Source organism: Neoarius graeffei, chromosome 25 (assembly GCF_027579695.1).
Source record: "Neoarius graeffei isolate fNeoGra1 chromosome 25, fNeoGra1.pri, whole genome shotgun sequence".
In the NCBI taxonomy this organism is placed as follows: Eukaryota; Metazoa; Chordata; class Actinopteri; order Siluriformes; family Ariidae; genus Neoarius; species Neoarius graeffei.
The window spans coordinates 39,497,789-39,524,033 of NC_083593.1; the positions used below are offsets into that span (position 1 = coordinate 39,497,789).

The 26,245-nt window shown below is 41.5% G+C and overlaps 2 protein-coding genes across 4 annotated transcripts in view; one reads left to right on the forward strand and one right to left on the reverse strand.

Annotated features, from left to right (window-relative positions):
* Nucleotides 1-556: 556 nt before the first annotated feature.
* Nucleotides 557-22,532, forward strand: sh2d4a (SH2 domain containing 4A). 3 transcript variants are annotated; one of them, XM_060909730.1, is made up of 10 exons: nucleotides 557-744; nucleotides 1,633-1,716; nucleotides 2,245-2,555; nucleotides 4,594-4,753; nucleotides 8,650-8,776; nucleotides 12,473-12,623; nucleotides 14,888-15,080; nucleotides 17,407-17,537; nucleotides 18,587-18,804; nucleotides 22,049-22,532. In XM_060909730.1, exons 3-10 carry the CDS (start codon nucleotides 2,384-2,386, stop codon nucleotides 22,139-22,141), a joined length of 1,245 nt encoding a protein of 414 aa, XP_060765713.1. In that variant the 5' UTR covers nucleotides 557-744; nucleotides 1,633-1,716; nucleotides 2,245-2,383; the 3' UTR covers nucleotides 22,142-22,532. The 3 variants fall into 3 exon arrangements, with proteins under 3 accessions (XP_060765713.1, XP_060765715.1, XP_060765714.1); XM_060909732.1 differs by having other exon boundaries at nucleotides 557-694; XM_060909731.1 differs by lacking the exon at nucleotides 557-744 and having other exon boundaries at nucleotides 1,453-1,716.
* slc38a9 (solute carrier family 38 member 9) overlaps nucleotides 15,475-26,245 on the reverse strand; it is a 54,770-nt gene continuing 43,999 nt past the window's right edge. Inside the window, exon 15 of the mRNA XM_060909729.1 lies at nucleotides 15,475-17,550. Coding sequence (XP_060765712.1) covers nucleotides 17,544-17,550 — 7 coding nt within the window. The 3' untranslated portion in view covers nucleotides 15,475-17,543. The remainder of the gene's footprint in view (nucleotides 17,551-26,245) is intronic.

A 26,245-nucleotide genomic window follows, 5' to 3' on the forward strand; every position in this document is an offset into this window, starting at 1 on the left:
TAAACAGGAGCCCCATCCATCCATCCATCCATTATCTGTAGCCACTTATCCTGTCCTGCAGGGTCGCAGGCAAGCTGGAGCCTATCCCAGCTGACTACAGGCGAAAGGCGGGGTACACCCTGGACAAGTCGCCAGGTCATCACAGGGCTGACACATAGACACAGACAACCATTCACACTCACATTCACACCTACGCTCAATTTAGAGTCACCAGTTAACCTAACCTGCATGTCTTTGGACTGTGGGGGAAACCGGAGCACCCGGAGGAAACCCACGCGGACACGGGGAGAACATGCAAACTCCACACAGAAAGGCCCCCGTCAGCTGCTGGGCTCAAACCCAGGACCTTTTTGCTGTGAGGTGACAGTGCCACCCTAAACAGGAACCTTTAGCATGTATTTGGTGAAAACACACAAGTGGGAAGGCAGGTGGAGTGATGTTTACCTGTAGGGGGCAGTGTGCTTCTGCACTATCAGACCCAGAAAACAATGTTAGGATTAGACATGTGGGTGGAAACTTCTATCTGAGGAAGTGAACAAACCTTCAGGTGACTCATATGGCGTGTTTGATACTTTGAAGTTTGTGACTTGCCAAATTACTTCACGTTTTGGATGTCATTAGGTTACTTGAGAAGATCCGGAGTGAAGATTTCTGTTTTTACAGGATGTAATCTGCATTTTCTGTCATAAATCAGGTTGTGTGGAATTTTATCATCTGTGGCTTTACTAAGATGATTTCAGTGATGTAAGTGTGTGTATGTTTGTGTTTACTGTGCTATAAGCATTTTATTTGGGTTATGGAGTTGCAGATTTATTTTCAAAAACATTTTGTTACTTTACTACTACTAATTATTATTATTATTATTATTATTATTAAAGTAACAAAAAATGTTTTTGAAAAGAAATCTGTCTGTGACGGGTTATTTTTATCCAACAACACTTTATTATTATTATTATTATTATTATTATTATTAGTAGTAGTAGTAGTTTTTGTTGTTGTATACAAAGAATCCATCATAGATAGATATGTAACATCTGACTTGTTGTTCAGGCAATCAATCAATACTCAACCAAAGACAGGAAAAGAGAATCAAAACAAAAAACGTATGTTAAAACAGTTCAGTTCTAGAAAATCCTCAACTGGTTTTATGAAAGCATTTTTTTTAAGGTATAAAAGAAACTTTTTTAAAAAATGACAGGTGGTGCACTGCAAAAACTGATCTTATTAAAGATATTTTCTCTTAACATGGGTGAATTTATCTAATATTTCCTATTAGAAGCGTATTAGAGCTCAAATATATGATTATTTAGCTTACTATTAGACACTTACTCATTTCAAGCTTTAAATTTTCTTATTCTATTGCCAGATAATTTAGCTTCTTTCTAGAATTAAATGTTTAAAATTGGCAAAATTACCTGCCATCAGAATAATAAAACGTAAAGCTTGAAATGAGTAAAAGTGTCTAATAGTAAGCTAAATAATCATATATATTTGAGTTCTAATAAGAAATATTAGATATTTTCTCTTAACAAGATATCATTTTTCTTGCAGCGTGCAGCATGTAGTCACTTTTTTGTTTTAGCTCAGATTGCTGTCTCTGTGGTCTTTCACATGCTCCCTGTGTCCTTGCAGGTTTCCTCCAGGTTCTGAGGTTTCCTCCCGTCTCCCAGAAACGTACAGATAAGGTGGACTGGATAAAGATAAAAGTGTCCTGAGGTATGAATGTGCGTGTGAAATATGCTCTGAGATAGATTCATTCCAAATTATGAAGAACCGGATAAGCGTATAGATTTATTCAAAACAAAAAATGTAATCTTCAGTAATATCTGCTGAACTGAAATAGGTTGAAATCTTAGTATGTTCTGTGATTACCTGGCATTTCATCCAGGGTATATATCCACCTGGTACCATTCCTGGGATAAGTTCAGATGAAGGTGAATGTATAAATAAAATGAACTAGGTGGCATTTCATTGAAACACTGGATTGTACTGATGTGGAAGTGCATACTGGTGTTTTGTTTTGTTTTTTAAGCCTGTGGGTCTTTGGGAGGGTTTTGTTCATCATGCTTGCTGGAATGAGGAAGTAGCCTACAGATAAGACTTGACTCTAGCACATGCGTTTGACCAGCAAAACACTTACCTTGACTGTGCAGCTGAAAAACTCTAACAAGATAAGTCCATGGAGCTGACTTTCTAACATCATATCTTGTAGTATTTTAATTTTATTTTATTTTTTAAACGCAGTTGTTTGAGACGTCACAGTAAAGAATTAGTGATTCACTCCTGAACCTTTCTGACCTGCACCTCTGACGACCTGAAACGTTTCTGGACTGGACACAGGAAGAACATTTCTTCTTAAGACAAAGGATACAGGACTATAACCATGCTGCAGCAGATTCTCAGCGACATGTTCATCGAGCCGGAGCTGCTGGCCGAGCTGAACGAAGAGCAGAAGCAGATTCTCTTCTTTAAAATGAGAGAAGAACAGGTCCGCAGGTGGAAAGAGAGAGAAGCACGGCTCGAGCAGGAGGCTAAAACGGTGAAGCCCAAAAGAGGTAACGGTTCTCTTTTTTTTTTTTTTTCATTTACCACAAGAGAAGCTAAACCTTTTCAGCCTGAGACACAAATAGCACATGTCCTGGGACCCACACATCCTCATTCATCCCAAATGTTAAAGAACCTGATGAGATGAGATGAGATGAGATGAGATGAGATGAGATATTTAGTTGAGCAGTTCAAAACAAAAATCTAACAATCATTTATTTTCACAGAACCGAAGTCATAGTTCAGCCTGAAACTGGAAGTTATTGCAAAAGAGTTCAGTTGTGTGGTGGTGTTTTTTTTTAACTGATTAACAGACAACTGCTGCATCACTGCTGCTGTGTAATGAAAAAGGCTTCATGTTGTTACGAGTTCAGAGACTATGGCTTACAGAATAGTAAAAAAAAAATTCACTTGGAGTTAATTTCTAATGGATGTTTAATACTTTACAACACTTTTTGAATTCTTGAGTCTGATTGGTCACAAGCTGTTGATTTTAATTTTCTCTAATAGCAGCTGGGACAGTAGTGCGAACTCTATGCGTGTCTTCCAGAATTGTTCGAAAATCATTGAGTTGATTTGGTATAAAAGGACTAAAACACTACAGGATGCCAGATTTAGAAATCATAGAAATATCATCAACTTCAAGGTGATAAAAATAACTTTGTTTAACTTAGCATCGAGCCTCATCATTTTTATTATGTCAGGAAAAAAAAACAAGACAGGGTGTGCTATTCTAGGGAAATAATCAGTGATGGAGTCACCACTCCATCATTGGTTATTTCCCTAGAATAGCACACCCTGTCTTGTTTTATTCTTTACATAATAAAAATCTTCAGATGAAACAAACATATAACAATTATTCCATGCCCCTTGTCGGCTCACGTACGACGAGATTGAGTGGAATAACTCTTTTTTATTCTATCCACATGCACTGGATTTTGAGAAACGGAGCATTTAATTTTATTTTTTGCAAATTCGATAAATAAAAACTTTTATACAAAAGACGGACTTCTTAAAAACCTATTGATAGCTGCCTGAACTGACTTTACCGTTGTTGTTGCGTTTTTTTTCTCTAGAAAGTGCCGTCTTGCTGTCGTGCCGAGGTATACAATAGCTTTGGACATTTTATTTAATTCTTCCTTGGACATTTCAGTTCTGTAATTTTCAAACTTCTTTGAGCTTTTGAACCAGTCTAAAAAAATTCAATAAATTTTAATGGTTAAAGATGAAGAATGTAAACAAACCAGTGAAACGACAGTTGCAATTTCTGAAAAATGCTATAATAATAATAATAATAAGAAGAAGAAGAATAAGAATTTATTAAAAAAGATGTACTTCATTCCATATTTTGTTGCTTTTTTTTGTATTTTTTTTTGGGTGTTTTTGTTTTTGAGTAGAGTTTTTATTTCGTCCTCGGTTGGTTCAGCAACATGCTCCTCCATTTTGTTTTTCTCTACTCATGGTATACGAGCTGATAGCGTTGTAGTAGAGTAGCCAATCAGAGTGCATGATTACTCATGTCCAGTGAATGTGGATAGAATAAAATAAAATATCTTACCAAATCTGCTTCCTCCTTATTTATTTATTTATTTTTACCAAGCGTAAGAGCAGTTGTTGGGGTGTTGGTTAAACGTTTCAGTTTAACACTAAAGTCATATGTTCGTTTAAAAATACTTCAGCTAAAAACTTCGTAATCCTTTCAGAGATGGGATATGATTAAGCGTGTAGCAACATAACCCGCATAACTTAATGCCAACGCTACAGAGCTTCAGTTGCGGACTGATCATGCTTGTGTATCTCAAAACCCCAGGGAAAGCTTATATAAGTGGAATTACTCTTTGCTGTATTTCTCCAGTGTTGAATAGTGAGAGAAAAAACCAAAAAAACCCTCAGTACAGGGAAACATTTTGAAATGCTCATCTGCGGTAATCACACTTAAACTCCAGATATAATGGATATAGTTTAGTTTGAAAAAGCTAGAATATTCTCTAAACATTACCTTTCCTTCAATTCAATTAACTTTGTGTGTGTGTGTATTTGGTCCCTCAGTCTCAGTGAAGACAGTATCATGGCTGAAAGCGTCAGACAGTGACGTGTGGGTGTGGGTGATGGGTGAGCATCCTGACGATAAATCGTATGACCAGATCTGTGATGAGATCATGGCTGAGAGGGCGGCACTACAGGCCCAGAAAGAGGCAGAGGATCTCAGGTGTGTGTATTATCATTCACTAGAAGTTCACTACACTGGAACGGACTGGAATTTCCCATCTTGCTTGTTTCCAGCTACAGGAAAAACTGCACTGTAATAATGATTTGTTCTTTTAACTTAAAACAAAAGTGAGGAACCTGGTGTCTTAACATTGTGAGTTCATTGAATCTCATATAGTAAAGTAGCACAATGAGGCCATCAAATTGCATTGAACTAATGTACGATATGAATTTTAAGGCGATCACACATCATTGTACCTATAGGGGTACACTAGCTTGTCACTGGGGCAATACCCTTTTATATACTGATTGGGAGCATGGGGCGGCACGGTGGTGTAGTGGTTAGCGCTGTCGCCTCACAGCAAGAAGGTCCTGGGTTCGAGTCCCGGGGCCGGGAGGGCCTTCCTGTGCGGAGTTTGCATGTTCTCCCCGTGTCCGCGTGGGTTTCCTCCGGGTGCTCCGGTTTCCCCCACAGTCCAAAGACATGCAGGTTAGGTTAACTGGTGACTCTAAATTGACCGTAGGTGTGAATGGTTGTCTGTGTCTATGTGTCAGCCCTGTGATGACTTGTCCAGGGTGTACCCCGCCTTTCGCCCATAGTCAGCTGGGATAGGCTCCAGCTTGCCTGCGACCCTGTAGGACAGGATAAAGCGGCTAGAGATAATGAGATGAGATGAATGAGATGAGATTGGGAGCATGGATGTGCCTTCTTGACCCTAGAAAGATACACACAGTTACCCTGAAGTCCAATAATGAGCCGTAGGGGTACATTAGTGTAGCTTGTACCCTGGGGACAGAAATGGACTCTGACTGTACCCCTATTTCTGACTTGGACTTTCTTTATTGTCATTCAGATTTGCATCAAACAATACACACCAGAACGAGACTTCATTGCTTTGGCTCAGTGTAGTGCAGAACGAAACAGCAGCAAGTATATTACCTAAAAAGAAAAGCAAAACGTTTTACAATAAAACGACTTTTTTTTTTTTTTTTGCAGTGTGGTTAAATTCCTACTATTTATCTATTAGAATGAATAGGAAGTTAATACAACAGTAACATCAGCTCACAACAAATCCTTTTTCGTATCTTCATTGTTACAACAGCGTCCGTTTGTTTGTTTATAGCACTCATTAGAGTGCTTAGTGAGGTTTAAGAAGTGGTTCTGTGCCATTCATGGGTTGATGTATTGTGTGTCCTCTTTCTCTACCAGTTTGGATTTTAGACGAGTTATCATGGATCCAATAAATACCAGGTCTTTGATATGTGGTAGACAATTTATTGCTGGGTATTGAGTTTTGTAAAATGTGCTAAGATAAAAGGATTACCCATATTTAAAGAAAAGAAAGCACAACTTTATTCATCACATGTACACTTGTGAAATTCCTTTCTGCATTTAACCCATCTGAAGCAGTGAACACACACATGCACATACATGTGAGCAATGAGCACACGCGCGCACACACACCCAGAGCAGTGGGCAGCCATGCTAACAGCGCCTGGGGAGCAGTTGGGAGTTAGGTGCCTCGCCCAAGGCCACCTCAGCCCAAGGCTGTCCCATATTAACCTAACTGCATGTCTTTGGACTGTGGGGGAAACCCACGCAGACACGGGGCGAACATGCAAACTCCGCACAGAAAGGCCCTCGCTGGCCGCTGGGCTCGAACCCAGAACCTTCTTGCTGTGAGGTGATAGTGCTAACCACTTACACCACCATGCTGCCCATTTATTCCATTATATAAGATTACTCAGGATTGGATTCTATTATATTAAAGGTGCCCTTCCACCAAAAACGTTTAATACTGGCTCTTTTTGAAATACCATAGTTCAGTCTGAGTTGCATATGCATGCTGCATGTGAAAATGTAATTCTACTCCCATTCCCTGTATTAGCTTATGAAAGAAAATAGTCGGAAAAACGAGCAGATCAGAAAAAGCCATACGAAGTTACGTCACTTCCAAAATTAGTATTCATGGCCTCGCCCACCTTGGCTTGCGACCGCCCATGGGAAGAAAGCGTGAGGAGAGAGAAGTAATTCGTCTTGAGGCGCAGCGCGGTGCTCCGCATCAGTTTCGTTTCTAACGGCGGCTCCAGCCCGACTTTGCACGCTCGTAACTCGGGCAGGGGAGGTCCCAGCCTCCCCAGACTTGGCAGTCAGTGGCCTCTGCCCCTCCCGAAGGAACGAGTGCTGCCAGGGCGGGCTAGCTCTGCCCCACGGGACGTAATTCACCTAACCCTAACCCTAGGTCCCAGCCTCCCCAGACTTGGCAGCCAGCGGCCTCTGCCCTCTCCCGAACGAACCAGCACTTCCAGGGCCCATCAGCTCCCAGCCAGAGGACGTTATTCCCCCCACACCCCCCGAGGCAAGCTCCGCTCCGTGCCTCGTGCCTTGATGAGAGCCGCTGCCGCAGGGAGTATTCAATTAAATAAATGAATGAATGACTCCCTCCCAGTCACGCGTGTGCGCACACAAGCGTTCTGGTTGGGAAGAGCGCTCCCTTCCTCCGCACTCCCTCTCCTCTTATAGGGCGTGGTCACTGGGGAAGACACACAAGCACAGGTTAATTCCCGTCAGGTGCAGTGATTCTGCCACTTACCTTCCCTGACTCCGCCCTCCATTCACAGACCGATGCTCGGCCACGCCCCCGCTGCCACATCTACATTGTTATTGGTCAAAACATCGATGTCGAGACCATAATAGCCAATCGAAACAGTTTTTACAAAGACGCCCACATCCGCTTGTTCTGACCCACTGGAGGTAGCATCACAGTGCTGTTAGCCAATCAGAGGTAACACGTTTACATGTCATGAATATTAATGAGTAAGAGCTGAAATCCTGTCGTTCTCCCGCCACCCACTCCTCCACCAAACTAGAACAGCCTGAAACAGGAGAACTACAGCATTTTTTTTCACCAAAACCGGCTCACAGGGCATTCATTCATACTAGAGACCACCGCGCAATTAATGAAAAAACGATGCAAGGGGACCTTTAAGAGATTATATTATATTATATATTCAAAGACATGCAGTTAGGTTAATGTGGGGACAGCCTTAGGCTGAGGTGCCCTTGAGCGAGGCACCTCACCCCCAGCTGCTCCCTGGGCGCTGTAGCATGGCTGCCCACTGCTCTGGGTGTGTGCACGCATGTGTGTGTTCACTGCAGAGAGGAATTTCACAAGTATACATGTGATGAATAAAGTTCTTCTTATTATTATATTGTATTATGTAATGCGCTAATTATGTCTGAAGCTGTTATTCACACTTTCGTTATTACATTCATGGGTCACTCCCTAAAGCTGCAACGCTGTCAGCACATTTACTCCTCCCAAACCTGACAAAGCAAACCGCTGTTATCTTATCTAAAATTTTTCTTTAAAAAAAAAAAAAATCAGAGGTGAACTCTACCTCCAGCTCTGACGTTACCTTCAATGAAGGTGCGAGTTAGTCATTAATTGTCCTTGTAAGATTTCCTTAATTCTCTTTAGTTAAACATTTCTCCAGTCTAATCTCTGGATATTGACTCAGTCCACTCCCTGTACATGCACTTGCTCAGTAGATAGTTTACTATCGACTCCACTTTTTTTTTTTGCATTTGTTTGCATATTTAATTACGCACTTAATTGCTATTTCCTTCCTTTCTTCATTCCTTATAAATTTACTATCACAAATAACAAATATACCGTACTTTATTTGGAAGAACAACTGAATTTCTGATCGCTGTGTTCTGTGCTGATGATAAAAGTTGCACGAGGCTTGAAAGCTCATGAAAAATCTCTTATGTTCCGTGTGTGAATAGAGTACTAGTGTGTGTTTGGTTGCTCCTATCAAAGTGCGTCCATTTCATTCCACAGTGGAATGTAGTGATGTTCTGTTTGACCTGGGTGTCGTGATCATGTACAGAGCCAAGAAAGAAGCTGAACTGGAGAGACGGTTCTCTGGGTTGCATATAGAGGACGAGGAAGCTGCCCGGCAGGAAGAAGCTCGAAAGGCAGCTGCTCTGGAGAAGAGCCAACAAGAGGAGTTGAAGGTATCGTGAGTCATTATGTCAAATCGAGCCAAAGCTTAGGCCTTCACACCTTAAAGTGATTCTTCATGCTTTGGATTGCTCTACCAGTTACTCCAGGTTTGTAGTATGTCCAAAAAAAAACCTGAAAAGCATGTTCATTACAACACTTAAATATGATCTGTAAAAAATGAAAAACAAAAACTTACAAGGGCACTTGTTCGAGTGTATACCTCTGTCAAGCCACATATTCGAATATCCAGATGTTTGTTAACATAAATATTTGGATTTGCAGCAAAATGTAATCGAGTGTTACTTGGCCCATGGCTCGCATTTCCTCAATTTCATCAAAATCCGTTCACTACTTTTGTAGTTATGTTGGGAACAAACAAACAAACGGAGGCGAAAACATAACCTCCTCCAACAAAGTTGGTGGAGGAAATAATGAGTACAGCAATTGGAGATAAAGTGCTAGAATGTGAGCTGAATCTGATCCCATGAAAGAGAACCAGTGCTACATTTTCATTTTACTTTATTTCCAATTTTAAAAATGCTGAGACCATATAGTTGAGAAGAACAGTCCAGTTTCACTTCTGCTGCTAATCCAAAGGAGTTGGGCCCCCCTTCTACCTTCTCCACTAGTTGAAATTAAAGATCGATTAATTGCTTGTTTCTAAAGGCGGCATGGTGGTGTAGTGGTTAGCACTGTTGCCTCACAGCAAGAAGGTTCTGGGTTCGAGCCCAGTGGCTGATAGGGGCCTTTCTGTATGGAGTTTGCATGTTTGCCCCCTGTCTACATGGGTTTTCTCCGGGTGCTCCGGTTTCCCCAACAGTCCAAAGACATGCAGGTTAGGCTAATTGGTGGCTCTAAATTGACTGAATGTGTGAATGGTTGTTTGTCTCTTGCCCTGTGTCTGAAATCATTCATTACTCACTGTCTAGGGAATTCTATATAGAGGACTATATATAGTGAGCTCATTGATTAAAATGAAAAAACACTTTCGGACACTACTCTGCCACGCCGTTTTTACGTCATTACTGTCGCACAATTAAAACGTGCCAGATCAGTCGGCTGGTGGGTTTTCAAAATAATAAATACATGCATGTATTTTTGTGATAAATCCATATTATACTGAGCGCATTTCCCACATTAATCAATACAAAGTACTGTGTGTCTGCTGCATCTTTCAGTTATTTTTAAATCAAGGTTGAATACTTTCTTCTTTGCTGCTGCCTTTTATTAAATCAAATTTGAGGCTTTTGATTTCTTTCAGCGCAACCGCAATGCATGATGGTATACATCGCTTGGTTAGTGACTATTGGTTGTACACTACTGTTCATGATGCATTGTGGAATACTTTGAGTGCACTATATAGGGTGTAATAATTCTCACTATACAGTACATTTGGACAGCACTACAAAATGGTGAACTTGCTATATATCGTCCACTATATAGTGAGTAGGGAGTGAATTCGGACACAGGGTATGTGTCAGCCCTGCGATGACCTGGTGACTTGTCAAGTCAACTTTATTGTCAAATATGCTATACATGCTCGACATACAGCACAGATGAAATTTCAGTCCTCTCTGACCCACGGTGCAAACAGGCAATGCATTCATTCATTCATTCATTCATTCATTATCTCTAGCCGCTTTATCCTTCTACAGGGTCGCAGGCAAGCTGGAGCGTATCCCAGCTGACTACTGGCGAAAGGCGGGGTACACCCTGGACAAGTCGCCAGGTCATCACAGGGCTGACACATAGACACAGACAACCATTCACACTCACATTCACACCTACGGTCAATTTAGAGTCACCAGTTAACCTAACCTGCATGTCTTTGGACTGTGGGGGAAACCGGAGCACCCGGAGGAAACCCACGTGGACACGGGGAGAACATGCAAACTCCGCACAGAAAGGCCCTCGCCGGCCACGTGGCTCGAACCCAGGACCTTCTTGCTGTGAGGCGGCAGCGCTAACCACTACACCACCATTTATTGCATTGCCCACAGGCAATGCAATAAATAAAAATAGAATAACTGAAATAAACAATATAAACACTCTCTAGATAAGAAATAGACATAGACTAAACACTCACAGGTGTGTGTGTATGTATATGTGTGTGCTATATAAAATACACACACAAAAATTGGAGCAAAAGGACATAAAATAAACAGTCAAGGGCACTTGAGGTATAGCAGGTAAACATGAAATAAGCAGTATAAACAATAAACTAATAGCTGTTCAGGTGAGGTAGTGCGGAATAGTGCAAATGAGCGAGGTAAAGTGAAATGTGCAGTCCCTGAGTTCAGTGTGCGAATGAATCTTGAGTGTGTGTGTGTGTGTGTTGGGGGGCTGTGAGGGTGACATGATGTCAGATGCTCAGGGGGGTGTACGGGCAGAATCTGTGGCACGGGGGAGGAGGGGCAGAACAGGGAGGGAGTTGAGCCTCCTGACCGCCTGGTGAAAGAAACTGTCCTTGAGCCTGCTGGTTTTGGCCCGGAGACTCCGCAGTCTTCTCCCCAACGGCAGCAGGCTGAAAAGGCTGTGAGATGGGTGGGTGGGGTCACCTGCAATCCTGATGGCTTTGCGGGTGAGGCGGGAGTTATAGATATCCATAAGAGAAGGGAGAGAAACACCAATGATCCTCTCAGCTGCTCTCACGATGCGCTGCAGAGTCTTGCAGCAGGACACAGTGCAGGCGCCATACCACACGGTGATGCAGCTGGTCAGGATGTTCTCGATGGTGCCTCTGTAGAATGTGTGCATGATGGGGGCCGGGACTCTTGCTCTCCTCAGTTTGCGGAGGAAGTACAGACACTGTTGGGCTTTTTTGGCCAGTGATGCGGTGTTGTTGCTCCAGGACAGGTCTTCAGAGATGTGCACACCCAGTAACTTGGTGCTGCTCACCCTCTCCACTGCAGCACCGTCGATAGTTAGTGGAGCATGCTGGGTGTGCTCTCTCCTGAAGTCCACAACAATCTCCTTCGTCTTCTCCACGTTCAGGCAGAGATTGTTGTCCTTGCACCACATGGCCAAGCGGCTCACCTCACTCCTGTAGATTGTCTCATCGCCATTGTTGATGAGACCCACCACGGTCGTGTCGTCCGCAAACTTAATGAAGAGGTTGGAGCTGGATGTTGGTGTGCAGTTGTGGGTCAGCAGAGTGAAGAGGAGGGGGCTCAGCACACATCCTTGGGAGGGCCCCCCGTGTTCAATGTGATGGTGCCAGAGGAGTTGCTGTTTTAAAAAACAAACACGAAAACACCGTTCTGTCGGGATGGAGAGGAGCAGCTGCATGTGTATGCGCCGCCATCTTGGATAAGGTGTGCCCCGCCTCTCACCCATAGTCAGCTGGGATAGGCTCCAGCTTGCCCATGACCCTGCTTACTTGTTTCTGAAGCTCTGCATGACATAAAATGTAGCTACATATCGAACCTCCTGTGTCCTTACTCTGTCTAGAGCTCTTTCAATCTATTTCACAATCTCACACGGGGTTTAAAGGTGATTTTATGATGCTGTTGCAAGATTATGGAACAGCTTACTGCATTATATAAAATTATCCACTACAATAAGCATTTTAAGAACAAATTCATTGTCCCTTGAGGCTTTTTAAGTTCTGGTGCGTCACATAAGTTTTTTTGCTTGTTGTGTCCCTGGTAGTTTGTGTCCTTTATGCTCCTTCATTGTTTAAAGTTCTCTTTGTTATTTGTGTTCAGAGGCGGGAGGAGGAAGAGGAAAGACGAAAAGCCGAGGAGGAGGTCAGGAGGCTCAAGGAAGAAAGGGCGCAGCAGATCTATATGAACCTGAAGGAAGTACAGAGACTACGGAAAGGCCAGGACAAAGAGGAGCAAGCCTGGCAGGATTCATGTAAGGGAATAGAAGCTTTGCACCATCATGTGACCCTCCTAGCAATAGTAACTATGCCGCCATGACAGGAGGCATCTTATAGTGCTTCATTCAGACAAGTTAGTTATTAATCAGTATGGGAGGGTTTTGCTGCGTTTTTGGATGTGCAAGTCGTTTTGAACAAAATAAAGACGACATTTTTTTTAATTTACCAAAAGTAATTCTTCATCGTGGGGGAAAAAAATGAAAGAGATTTCTAAACACAGAAAGGAAAAATGGCTCACAAACATTCGGTAGGACTCGGTGTTGAATGGAGAGGTAAAAAACTCGATGGTGCTCAGTTAATTTCCACAAAGGTAAGAATTCCAAAAGAAAAATTTAATTTCAGAGTTGCAGCAAGGTGCTTGTCCTTATCCAGTGAAGTGAACATGAGCGTAAGAAACAAAGTGCAGCAAGGTGCTCAAGCTCATGTTCACTTCACTGGATAAGAATGAGCACCTCGCTGCACTTTGTATTTCTAAACACAGAAAGGAAAAATGGCTCACAAACATTCGGTATGCCGAATGCGAGCCATTTTTCCCTTCTATGTTTAGAAACCGCTCTAGTTTTCCCTGATGATGAATTACTTTTGGTAAATTAAAAAATCTGATGTCTTTGTTTCAGCCCTGTGATGACCTGGCGACTTGTCCAGGGTGTACCCCGCCTTTCGCCCGTAGTCAGCTGGGATAGGCTCCAGCTTGCCTGCGACCCTGTAGAAGGATAAAGCGCCTGGAGATGATATGATGTCTTTGTTTCATTCAGAACAATTTGCACGTCCAAAAAATGCAGCAAAACCTTCCCATACCGATCAATAACTACTAACTCATCCAGGGTTCTAACTAGACCAAAATATCAGCGTAGTGGCACCAGTCATAATGGCTGGGGGTTTGGGAGTTGCCTTAGGCCCCTGAAAGCTCACGGGTTCTACATGCTCAGAGATGCATTTTAGTGCAATTCCTGGCACTTGCAGGCCTCCCTGAAAATCACTCTTTTTTGGTAATATTAATAAGGGTTATTAATTTATTTTGCCAAAAGTTGCTGAGATTGTTTTTGATTGAAGACCTTATTATAATTAATATTCAGCTATATTCGTTACATATTTATGGAATAAGAATCAGAATAAAACAACCTGTTAATGTTCACCAAGTGTCACCTTTAGTTAGGTTGACGTGGGGTGGCCTTGAGCTGAGGTGCCCTTGAGCAAGGTACCGAACCCCTGACTGCTCCCCGGGCGCTCTGGTGTGGCTGCCCACTGCTCTGAGTGTGTGCGTGTGTTCACTGCTTCAGATGGGTTAAATGCAGAGGATGAATTTCACTGTGCTTGAAGTGTGCATGTGACGAATAAAGGTTTCTTCTTCTTCTTTATTTTCAGCTTCAGCCATTCGATTACAGCACATGACTATCCAGATCTAACTCGTATCATACCTTCCCCGACTGACTGTTACTCCGATGGTTTCAATGCACTGTTGTGTCAAAAAAATTTGCTAGGGACTGGTACGTATTACGTGCATGGCGCGTAAGCGCCTCTTAACACGGATGGCACTTTACCACGAACACAGCATAAGGAAGGAGGTTAACCAGACTGGCATGATCAGTGACAGTCTCCACACAGAACTACTCGGGCAGCTATGCACTGGACGTGGACGGGGAGTGGAGTATATCCGAATGTAGAACATTCGCATGGCAGCATGCCATCACTGCCCCGTGGGGATAACGAGAAAATTAAACAAAAGGCTACATTTTCAAGACTGACAAGTCTTTTTATTATTGAAGCTGCAACTTTTACAGGCATGTCGGCAATGTTGTGGTCGTAGCGGTAAGGAAATATTGCATTTCGGCCCGATACACTGAAAAGGCCTAGTAAGAACCCTGGTTATCTGAATGAAGCACTACAAGCGTGCCTCCTGCCATGGCGGCATAGTTACCGTTGCTATGGGGGTCACGTGACGATGCAAAGCTTCTATTGACTATGGAGAGAGAATGAGAGCTTTTTATATTTGCCTGTGAAAAAGATAACGTTACAGTTCTGTATTAAAAATCAGTCATGTCTTCTGGCTTATAATCATCTCTTTGAAATGTTTCATGTTACATATTCATGATAATGAAAGTTTCAGTAGGAACCATATCTAATGTTTAGAGCAGTTTCCTGTAACTAATTTTACTGTTTTAAAAGCTAATGTGAATCTAGCATTCCAATAATATTTTCAAATGTGCATACCGTATGTGGGTTGTTTTTTGTGTTCTAGTGCGGAAATCTAAAGCAGCTGACCAACGGAGACGTTCTCTGGCCAAGCAAACGAGGGAGGATCACCGCAGGCGTTCTCTAAAGGCACTGGAGAGAGGTCGAGTGGCGGCCATGACCAAGGCCTTTGGAGGAGAGAAACCGGCTCCTCTACCTAAACCCAGAAACCTCACTCTCACTAATGAGCCTCTTCACAGGTCTGTACACTTCTGTACTTTTTCTAATACAAAATCCTATTGGAGTTTTACTGGAACCATTTCAGTGGTAAGAACCGTTTCACTGGTTTCTTACCAGACGATGAGTCTTATTTTAAATCCATACCCCAATAGACCCTGAAGACTATAACGCAATCATTTTCCCTTGTAGGTTTTTAAAAAAAAACATGTATACAGTTGTGTTCAAAATAATAGCAGTGTGTTTAAAAAAAGCTCAAAATCCTTATAATAGTTTTTATTTCCATGCATTGGGAACACTGCACATTATATTCTACATCAAAACATGAAGAAAAATGTATCAATATTTTAATTACTTTACAGAAAATGAAGAAAAATGAACATTGCGCTGTTCAAAAAAAATAGCAGTGTCTGCATTTTTCATTACAAACTCCAAATATTTACTGTATAAACTGAAAAAATCTTAAGGATTTAGTATTCCTGTGAATCACTAAACTAATATTTAGTTGTATAACCACGGTTTCTGAGAACTTCTGGCACCTGTGAACAGGTATTCCAGCCCAGGATGATTTGACAACATTCCACAATTCCTCTGCATTTCTTGGTTTTGCCTCAGAAACAGCATTTTTGATGTCACCCCACAAGTTTTCTATCGGATTAAGGTCCGGGGATTGGGCTGGCCACTCCATGACTTTCATTTTGTTGGTCTTGAACCCTGATGCTGCTCGCTTACTGGTGTGTTTGGGGTCGTTGTCTTGTTGAAACACCCATTTCAAGGGCATTTCCTCTTCAGCATAAGGCAACATGACCTCTTCAAGTATTTTGATATATGCAAACTGATCCATGATCCCTGGTATGCGATAAATGGGCCCAACACCACAGTAAGAGAAACATTCCCATATCATGATGCTTGCACCACCATGCGTCACTGTCTTCAGAGTGTACTGTGGCTTGAATTCAGTGTTTGGGGGTCGTCTGAAAAACTGTCTGCGGCTCTTGGACCCAAAAAGAACAATTTTACTTTCATCAGTCCACAAAATGTTTTTCCATTTCTCTTTAGGCCAGTCGATGTGTTCTTTGGCAAATTGTATCCTCTTCAGCACGTCTTTTTTTTAACAGTGGAACTTTGCGGGAGCTTCTTGCCGACAGATTAGCTTCACACAGGCATCTTCTAATTGTCACAGTACTCACAGGTAACTTCAGACCGTCTTTGATCACCCTGGAGCTGATCATTGGCTGAGTCTTTGCCATTCTGGCTATTCTTCGATCCATTCGAATGGTAGTCTTCTGTTTTCTTCTACGTCTCTCTGGTTTTGCTGTCCGTTTTAAAGCACTGGAGATCATTTTAGCTGAGCAGCCCATCATTTTCTGCACTTCTTTACAGTATACGTTTTACCTCTCCAATCAACGTTTTAATCAAAGCACGCTGTTCTTCTGAACAATGTCTGGAACGACCCATGTTTCTCAGGTTTTCAGAGAGAAATGGATGTACAACATGTGCTGGCTTCATCCTTAAATTAGGGCCACCTGACTGACATCTGTTTTTTCACAGAATGAATGATCTCACTAATTAAACTCCACACTGCTATTATTTTGAACAAGTCCCTTTCACTTAATTATTAGATTACACAGACTCAGGAGCATGCATATCATGAATGTTGGGTCTGTTGGTTTTCTATGACTCTACTACACCTACTGGTAAATTATTTGCCATGTAGTAATGTAATTTCCACCAAAAACAGTGATTGATCGGGTTAGTCGTGTTGGACTGCTATTATTTTGAACACAAGTGTAATGTGCTATGGTGAACAATAACCACAAAAAGTATGACTAGGTCATGAACTAACATGGGCAACAAAGCACAATAATAGTAAACCAAAAGGGCCAATCAGTGGTTCACAGCAGCCAAGAAGTTCTCCCTACGAGATCACAGTACAGAAAGCAAATAGTGATGAACACGAGTTTTGAAAGACTGAAAGCTATCGTCACTAATCTCTCCAACTATGCTCTCTGGGAGTCCATTCCAGATACGGACCGCACCGCAGTGTGGATGAAGGTTCTGCCTGTGGAGTAGGTTCTTGAGATTGGTTCAGTGAGTGCATGACTTGGCGTAGATAGGCTAGTGCGAGCTGCACGTCTGATCACGTGTGGCTGAGGAGCTATCCTCTTCAGGCCTAGTGGGCATGAGCTAGTGTGCACTTTGTAGATCACAGCAGTAGCAGCCACCTGATGTCTAGGATGTAGGGACGGGATATTGAGTTTATACACAGATCCAGCAGCACATTGTAGTGAGATTTCCCGAAGCCTGTTTATTTTTAACCACAACACTTCTTCCTGTTATGAATTACAGAGGGTCTGGTTTACGTCGTTCACTGTCCTCGTCCAGCCGGAAGGAAATCATCCGCTGGTTCAGAAAGGAACAGTTATCCCAAAGAGTTTGTTTCCAAGACGGTGACAGCCGCATCGCTTCCTGGTTTCATGGTAAGTTCACATTCTGCATGGTATGGAATGTTTAAGACAGATTAGACTGACAAAAAAGCATGACACAATGTAAGGAAATGAACCATCAATGGTACTTAAGATCCAGTTATTTACCTTTAAGAAGTTTCTCTACACTAAATTACAAAAGACTTTCCCAAGAGCAGATGCGCAGCTTGTGAACAGGCAAGGCAGGCAACTGCTTGGGGCCCCAAGCCCAGGGGCCCCCCAAGAGTTGGGGCCTGAGGGCTTATTTATTTTGTTTTTTATTGTTTTTATTGTTCTTTACCATTGTATTTTCACAGTTGGAATTTAAAAACTTTGGTTTCATACGTTTTTTGTTGGTGTCAGATTATTTATAACACATTGGTGATGAACACTGGTCAGAAGGGCCCCCTGGAAATTTTTGCTTGGGGCCACAACAGACTTTAGAATCACCTCTGCCCAAGAGGGCATCATGCCAGGTCGGTCTTTTTCACTGAGTTTATACAGTATGCATTTTAATACAGTACATAGTGTACGAGTAAACAATAAAATAACTTTGTATCGGGCTACATAACACCACTTCACCACTGATTATTTTTCTATAACCGCACACCCTGTTGAGTTTTATTCCTTTTATACCACAGCAGTTTGCCAACACTGAATTTTTTTTTATTTATTAAAGTACAACACCATGTATTTTTTTTTATTTATAGTTATGTTTTAACGTTGGGGAACATCCGTGAAACAATTTAGCTTATCACTTTTATTACCATAACAATAAACAATTTCTTCACCAGCTTTATCTATCTATCTATCTATCTATCTATCTATCTATCTATCTATCTAAATAAATAAGTAAATTAATTGCTTGTCTGCCTGTCCATCTGAGATTCTCATTAGCGTGATATCTCAAGTATGAGTGAGTGACTATTTGTAGGATTTATATCGAATTATCATCGTAACCAGTAGATGAACTGGAATTGATGCAAACAGGGTCAAGGTCAAATGTTAGGCACGTTCATTAGCGGACTTGTGAACTAAGCGGAGCATGTTGCCTTTTTCTCCAGGTATAATCTCACGTCAAGAGGCTGAGGATTTGCTGAGCAAGGGTAGCCCTGGAGGCTTCTTGGTCCGTGTTAGTGAAAGGATCTTCGGATATGTTCTGTCTTACCAAAGCCCAGATGGAGTCAAGCACTTCCTCATTGATGCTACAGACAACTGCTACATGCTGCTAGGAGACCAGATCAAGTTTGCGTCTCTGGGAGAGCTGGTGGAGTACCATAAGGTAATACATTGTTGACTTGAGTGCAATTAATACCATCCTGATATGGAATATTAATTTTTGATAAAAGTCAATCAAAATATGGTTGAATGGAATTCTGTATTTGGCTTCACATTTTACATTTTTTGGCGGCATAGCGCTGTAGTGGTTAGCACAGTCGCCTCATAGCAAGAAGGTTCTGGGTTCAAGCCCAGTGGTCAACGGGGGCCTTTCTGTGTGGAGTTTAGATGTTCTCCCCGTGTCTGTGTGGGTTTTCTCCAGGTGATCCGGTTTCCCCCACAGTCCAAAGACATGCGGTTAAGTTAAAGGGTGTATCCTGGACCAATTTAGTGTCTCATCTCATTATCTCTAGCCGCTTTATCCTGTTCTACAGGGTCGCAGGCAAGCTGAAGCCTATCCCAGCTGACTACGGGCGAAAGGTGGGGTACACCCTGGATAAGTCACCAGGTCATCACAGGGCTGACATATAGACACAGACAACCATTCACACCTACGGTCAATTTGGAGTCACCAGTTAACCTAACCTGCATGTCTTTGGACTGTGGGGGAAACTGGAGCACCCGGAGGAAACCTACGGGGAGAACATGCAAACTCCGCACAGAAAGGCCCTCGCCGGCCACGGGGCTCGAACCTGGACCTTCTTGCTGTGAGGCAACAGCGCTAACCACTACACCACCGTGCCGCCCCCAATTTAGTGTTTTTTTTTTTTATTATTATATATGATAGTATGTCCCTTTACACACTCATCCAGAAGGGTAATTTTGCACAAGGCCATCTGTCTACAGCAGAAAAAAATAACAAAACGCATCTGGAAAAATCCCAAGGGAGTCTGGAGCCATATTGATCCAGATTCGTGACGTCACGTGCAGATCCGCCAGCAGGCTGAGACACAAACACAAGAACACCTAATTTAGAGTATAGTCTCTTATTTCTTACCCTGGCAACAGTCAACTTGTGAATTGCCGATTTTCTTGGTCTTTTTCTCGGCTCTGCTTGGTCCTCGACTTCAAGGGCCTCAGTGGATGCGGCACTTCGCCTTCTGTCAGGGGAGACGAACACGGCTGGCTCCTTTGGTGATGCTGACACAAATGGAGCCAGTGTTGCTTTGGGCATTCTAACAGATGGAACTGCGTCTTTTTTCAGATCAAGTTGCTTCTTGAAGCCCATTTCCCACTGCAAATAGTTCTCAGTCATCGGGCTTTATGAAGTGAGCCCTGCATATGATGCTGTGGTCTGTTGCATGTTGCCAGGTTTTCCGGGTGCCTCTCACGAAGCGCTCCCATTTCTCTCTCATTGTCTGGTCTTTTGGAAAACGATGAGTACTAATCCCATCAAGATTGGTGTCGCTACACCCTCCTACGATACATCTGTTAACCATTTTAATAATTACGTGATAACGTTGAAGAAATTTGCAGAAAACCACCAGGTCGTTTTCTCATAAACAAACCAACGCTGACATGGGATTCAGAAAGGGGCGTCCCACACGTGACGTCACGAAAAGCAACGTTTGCCACGAAAAGCAACGTTTTTTGGAGGGTTCGTGCCATCTGATTTACACAACATGCCTACCACTTTAAAGGTGAAAATTGTTGCTTTATTGTGACACAAACAATAATTACGGTGAAAAAAACCCAGAAATCTGGAATGTGCATAAGCATTCAACCCCCAAAGTCAATACTTTGCAGATCCACCTTTTGCTGCAGTTACAGCTGCAAGTCTCTTGGAGTATGTCTCTATTAGCTTAGCACATCTAGCCACTGGGATTTTTGCCCATTCCTCAAGGCAAAAAAACCCTGCTCCAACTCCTTCAAGTTAGATGGGTTGCGTTGGTGTCCAGCAATCTTCAAGTTAGGCCACAGATTCTCAACTGGATTAAGATCTGGGCTTTGACTAGGCCATTCCAAGACATTTAAATGTTTCCCTTTAAACCACTCCAGTGTAGCTTTAGCAGTATGTTTAGGGTCATTGTCCTGCTGGAACGTGAACCTTCGTCCAAGTCTCAGACCTCTGGCTGACTCAAACAGGTTTTCCTCCAGAACTGCCCTGTATTTAGTGCCATCCATCTTTCCTTCAGTCTTGACCAGCTTTCCTGTCCCGGCAGATGAAAAACATCCCCACAGCATGATGCTGCCACCACCATGCTTCATTGTAGGAATAGTGTTCTCAGGGTGTTGGGTTTGTGCCACACATGGCCTTCCCCATGATGGCCAAAAAGATACATTTTGGTCTCGTTTGACCAGAGAATCTTCTTCCATGTGTTTGGGGAGTCTGCTACATGCTGTTGAGCAAACTCAAAATGTGTTTTCTTAAGCAATGCCTTTTTTTTTTTTCCTGGCCACTCTTACATAAAGCCCCACTCTGTGGAGTGTACGGCTTAAAGTGGCCCTATGGACAGATACTCCCATCTCCGCTGTGGATTTTTTTGCAACTCTTTCAGTGTTATCTTTAGTGTCTTTGTTGCATCTCTGATTAATGCCCTCCTTGTCCGGTCTGTGAGTTTTGGTGGGTAGCCTTCTCTTGTCAGGCTTGTAGTGGTGACACATACTTTCCGTTTTGCTATAATGGATTTAATGGTGCTTTACAAAGTTTGGGATATTTTTTTATAACCCAACCCTGATCTATACTCCTCCACAACTTTGTCTCTGACCTGTTTGGAGTGCTCCTTGGGTTTCATGTTGCTTGCTTAGTAGTGTTGCAGAGTCAGGGTCCTTCCAGAACAGGTTGATTTATACAGACACCATGTGACACTTTGATTGCACACAGGTGGACTTTAATCAACTAATTGAGACTTATGAAGTGAATTGGTTGGACCAGCTCTTATTTAGGGGTTTCATACGAAAGAGGGTGCACACTCCAGATTTCTGTTTTTTTTTTTTTCCATCTTAATTATTGTTTGTGTCGCAATAAAACAATTTGCACCTTTAAAGTTGTAGGCATGTTGTGTAAATCAAAATGGTGCGAACTGCCCAAAAATCAATTTTAATTCCAGCTTGTAAAGCGACAAAACAGAACACCAAGGGGGATGAATACTTTTGCAAGACACTGTAACTGTGTTACTGGTATAAAAGTAGTGTTGGTGAATTGCTGTTTATATGAGAAATAAGACACTCTGGGACAATCAACAATTGATTATTTTCCTAAGGTGTGATACACACAGCCTCGGTAAAGGTAACCATATTTGAACTAATGAAAAGAGAGAACACCAGAGCACAATGTTCTGAATAACTCTGTCTGGTTCTGCTTTCAGGAAGAGCCCTTAACACCCTCTGGAGGTGAGCGGCTGCTGCATGCGTGCGGACAGAAGCCTGGCACTCTGGACTATGCCGATCTCTTCACCTGAAGCCTGTAGCCCAGTGAGCCGTGGTGCAGTAGAACCAAACGCACATCTCTGTTCTTATGAGCTTTCTGCACATACAATCTACAAACGTGAAGGATTGTATATTGAACAAATCTGAAGCGGGTGGTTATGATGCAGTTCATGTTACACAGGAACGATTTAACCGTCCACCCATGAACAAATAATCTTGCAAAAAAAAAAATCTATTTTTTCTCAGACGCCATTTCAGATATGAAGGCACAATATGCACTTTTGATAACGTGGTTGCATTTTGAAGGATTTAGTCGGTATAAAGATAATCTGTACCACTCGTCTGTTCCACTTATGAACTTGGCAGCTTACTTGAACACTGCCAGAGTAATTTAATAAATTCTGTGGGGAGCAGTTTTCACTACTGACTGGACAAGGCTGGGCAATACGACAATATAAATATCAATATTGTGATAAATTATACTGCAGTACTCATTTCTGAGATACAGCAGATATTGGGATAAATTTTGTACTGAATCGTTACAATTGTAAAACCTCACCGGCCTTCCTTCATTTTCAGTAGTAATTTATTTATTTTTAAATTGAAACATTTTGCTGGACGTTTGTACCCTGTATCTTAGAGTTGTGCTTTTTTTTTTTGGTCATATCGCTCCGCCCTTCCACTGACAGATCCTCGTCATCATTTACAACCCCAAATCACAAAAAAGGTGGGACTATATGGAAAATGCAAATAAATTTAAAAAAAAAAAAAAAAAGCAATGATTTCTAAATTTACTTTGACTTGTATTTCATTGCAGACAGGACGAACCCAAGATATTTCATTTGTTAATGTCTGTCCATTCCATACGGGGGTAAATTTAGGCTTAGTTATGAGTATAAACAATTAAATAATGATGCAATTTGAAACAGGTCATGTCAACAGGTGAGTGTAATCCATAGATTGTAAAAAAAAAAAAAAAAATAGATGAACAAAGCCTCTGTGACGTCACTCATAGGATTTCTGAAGAGCAGGTTTGACGCTTGAATAAGGAGGCTATGGACGTTGCCATCTTGGCAGCGCCTAACTCCCGGCTAATCCGTAAATGGAGAAAGGGGCGGGGATAGTGAAGCCTGGCCGCTGGAATAGTACAGCTGGAACAGTACAGGTCAAAGATTATTTTAACATACCACCCCAACCTTTTCTCTATAATAACCTGAACTTGGCTCCTCAAAATGCTTGGTGAAAAACAGGGTGCAAAACGACTTCTATCCATATTCGCTGGATATGAGCAATGGCGCACTCCGATTGGCTACTCTACTACTAGGATATCAGCTCATATACCGTGAGTAGAGAAAAACAAAATGGCGGAGTGTGTTGTTTAACCAACCAAGGATGAAATAAAAACTCTACTCAAACGAAACCACAAAAAAAAGCAACAAAATATGGAATAAAAGTATCTTATTTTTCAATATTACAATAGCATTTTTCACAAATTGCTGCAGTCATTTCATCAGTTTGTTTACATTCTTCATCTTTAAGCATTAAAACTTGTTGAATTTTTTTCAGACTAGTTGAAAAGCTTAAAGTAGTTTGAAAATTACAGAACTGAAATGTCCAAGGAAGAATTAAACGTCTAAAGCTATTGTACACCGACAACAGCAAGACGGCACTTTCTACAAAAAAAAAAAAAAACAAGTCTGTTCGTGCCACCATTGATTAGATTTTTAAGAAGTTCGCCTAAGCGGAAATTATTTGACGTTTTGTATTAAGTTTTTATTTATCGAATTTGCAAAAATTAAGTGCTCTGTTTCTTAAAATCCAGTGAATGTGGATAGAATAAAACAATTATTCCAATCAATTTCGTCGTACATGGCTTATAGCCAATTCGTCTATACGCACCTCGTTGGCTATCAGCTCATGTATGACTTGATTTTGTGGAATAACTAATAATATATATGACTGAGACACACACGGTTTTTTCCAATTTATTAAAAATGCATACAAATGTACGAGTTATATGGCTTACCAAACAAAAAGCTATACACCTTTCCAAGACACTTAACTTTAAAATTTCATCCGATATGCAAATTAAAACTCTGTAAGCCAGAAAAATGTCAATGTCATACATCTCTAGCGTGATCGTTTAAGACACTCATGGATCGCTAATACTACTTTGATTTAACAATGTTGCAATCCGAGATCATCATCTTCAAATAAATCCAGAGACCAGTGAGATCACAGCTCTCAGGTCATTTATATCCCTTCATGTTTTTCAATACATTCAAATAATTTCACACAACAATACACAATTCATTGGAACAGTAAAACTTGATATGTATTAACCTATCTCCAAAAATATTGGCATCCTTCTTGAAAATGAGCAAAATTATATATATGAAAACAAGAACCTGCCATAAGGCGGATGTTTTTTTTTTTTTTTTGGGGGGGGTAGTTACATTGGAAACAAAAAATAGTGCAATTTTTTCCACTTAAAAAAAAAAAAGACTTGTGTATAAGATCTTGGTCTTTTAAAAAAAAAAAAGGTTTTGCCAAGTATAGACCTCCTTGTAGAGGCAACCTGGCATTAAGCTGAAACATCCTGGTGCTTCGTAGAACTGATGATCTCCTCAACCTTTACAACAGCCCCAAAGCATTAATGATGCACCTCTATATTTCGGGTGATTTTCTAACACTTCCAAACAGCTTGTTGTTGTGAAAGTGTTCGTTTAACAGTTAGTTTTGAAACTTGACAACTGTTCAGTTCTGAAACTTATCTTTAGGCTCTTTATTCCTTCCTTCCTCCTCCTCACTGTCAGGAGAGACAATGTGCTCGAGTCTATTTCCTAACAAGCGTCCAACTGTTTTGACATCTAAACTGCTTTTTATGGCCTTCATGGGACTTAATGGCATGTATAACTGCTTTTATTCTATCTACAGTCACTGGATATGAGCAATCGCACACTCTGATTGGCTACTCAACTACTAGGCTAATCAGCTCATATACCGTGAATAGAGAAAAACAAAATGGCAGAGCGTGCTGCTGAACCAACCGAGGATGGAAAAAAACTCTACTTGAAAACAAAACCCCAAAAAATACAAAAACAAAAAAAGTAACAAAATATGGAATAAAAGTATTTGATGGGAAGGATTATCTTTTAAATTTATTTTTCAAGAATTATTGTCGCGTTATTCATAACTTGCTACTATCATTTCACCGGTTTGTTTACATGCTAAGCGGAAATTATTTTGCTGGACGTTTTGCATAAAAGTTTTTATTGATCGAATTTGCAAAAAAATAAACTCAGTTTCTCAAAATCTAGTGAATGTGGATAGAATAAAACAGTTATTCCACTCAATCTCGTCATACATAGCTTATAGCTGACACAGTGCTACGCACCTTGTTGGCTATCAGCTCATGTACAACTCGATTTCATGGAATAACTGTTAAATGCATTGAAATAACCATTTTTTTTTTAAAAGATTTTTTTTGGGCTTTTTTCACCTTCATTGGATAGGACAGTGTAGAGACAGGAAATGAGCGGGAGAGAGAGACGGGGAAGGATCGGGAAATGACCTCGGGCCGGAATCGAACCCCGGATTTATGGTATGGCACCTTATCCACCTGAGCCACGACGCCCCCCCCATAACCATTATTATTGAAGGTCAACAATCGAATCGCTCTTTTGTAGTGAGAGATGTTCGGTTTGCCACACAGTAAAGGATGTCAAAAGGATTTTACATCTGGGAAAGCTCTTACTGACACTCGAGCTCAAGGGAAACAGGTCAGAGTTAAAGGTTCCTGCGGAGGACAGCAAATGCAAAGTTGGATATATAAAGTCGAGCATGGTTCCTTTGGTCTTTACATTGTATGGGGGGGATGTACAGAAACTGAGTGCTTTACTGGAAAACTTGCACTGAAATTATCAGAGAAGAAACAGCTGGAGTAAAATATAGCAATGCACTGGCTAGGAGCGAAGTTATCATTTAACATACTTAGATCAGCAGTGTTATGTTTGAGAGGTTCTAGGATAACAAAACAAGAAATGAACTTTGGCAGCATGGAAATCTTAACGGCAATTGGGAAACTTGAGGAGACATTTATCTGAACAATGAATATTTTAATCCAAGTTCTGGGT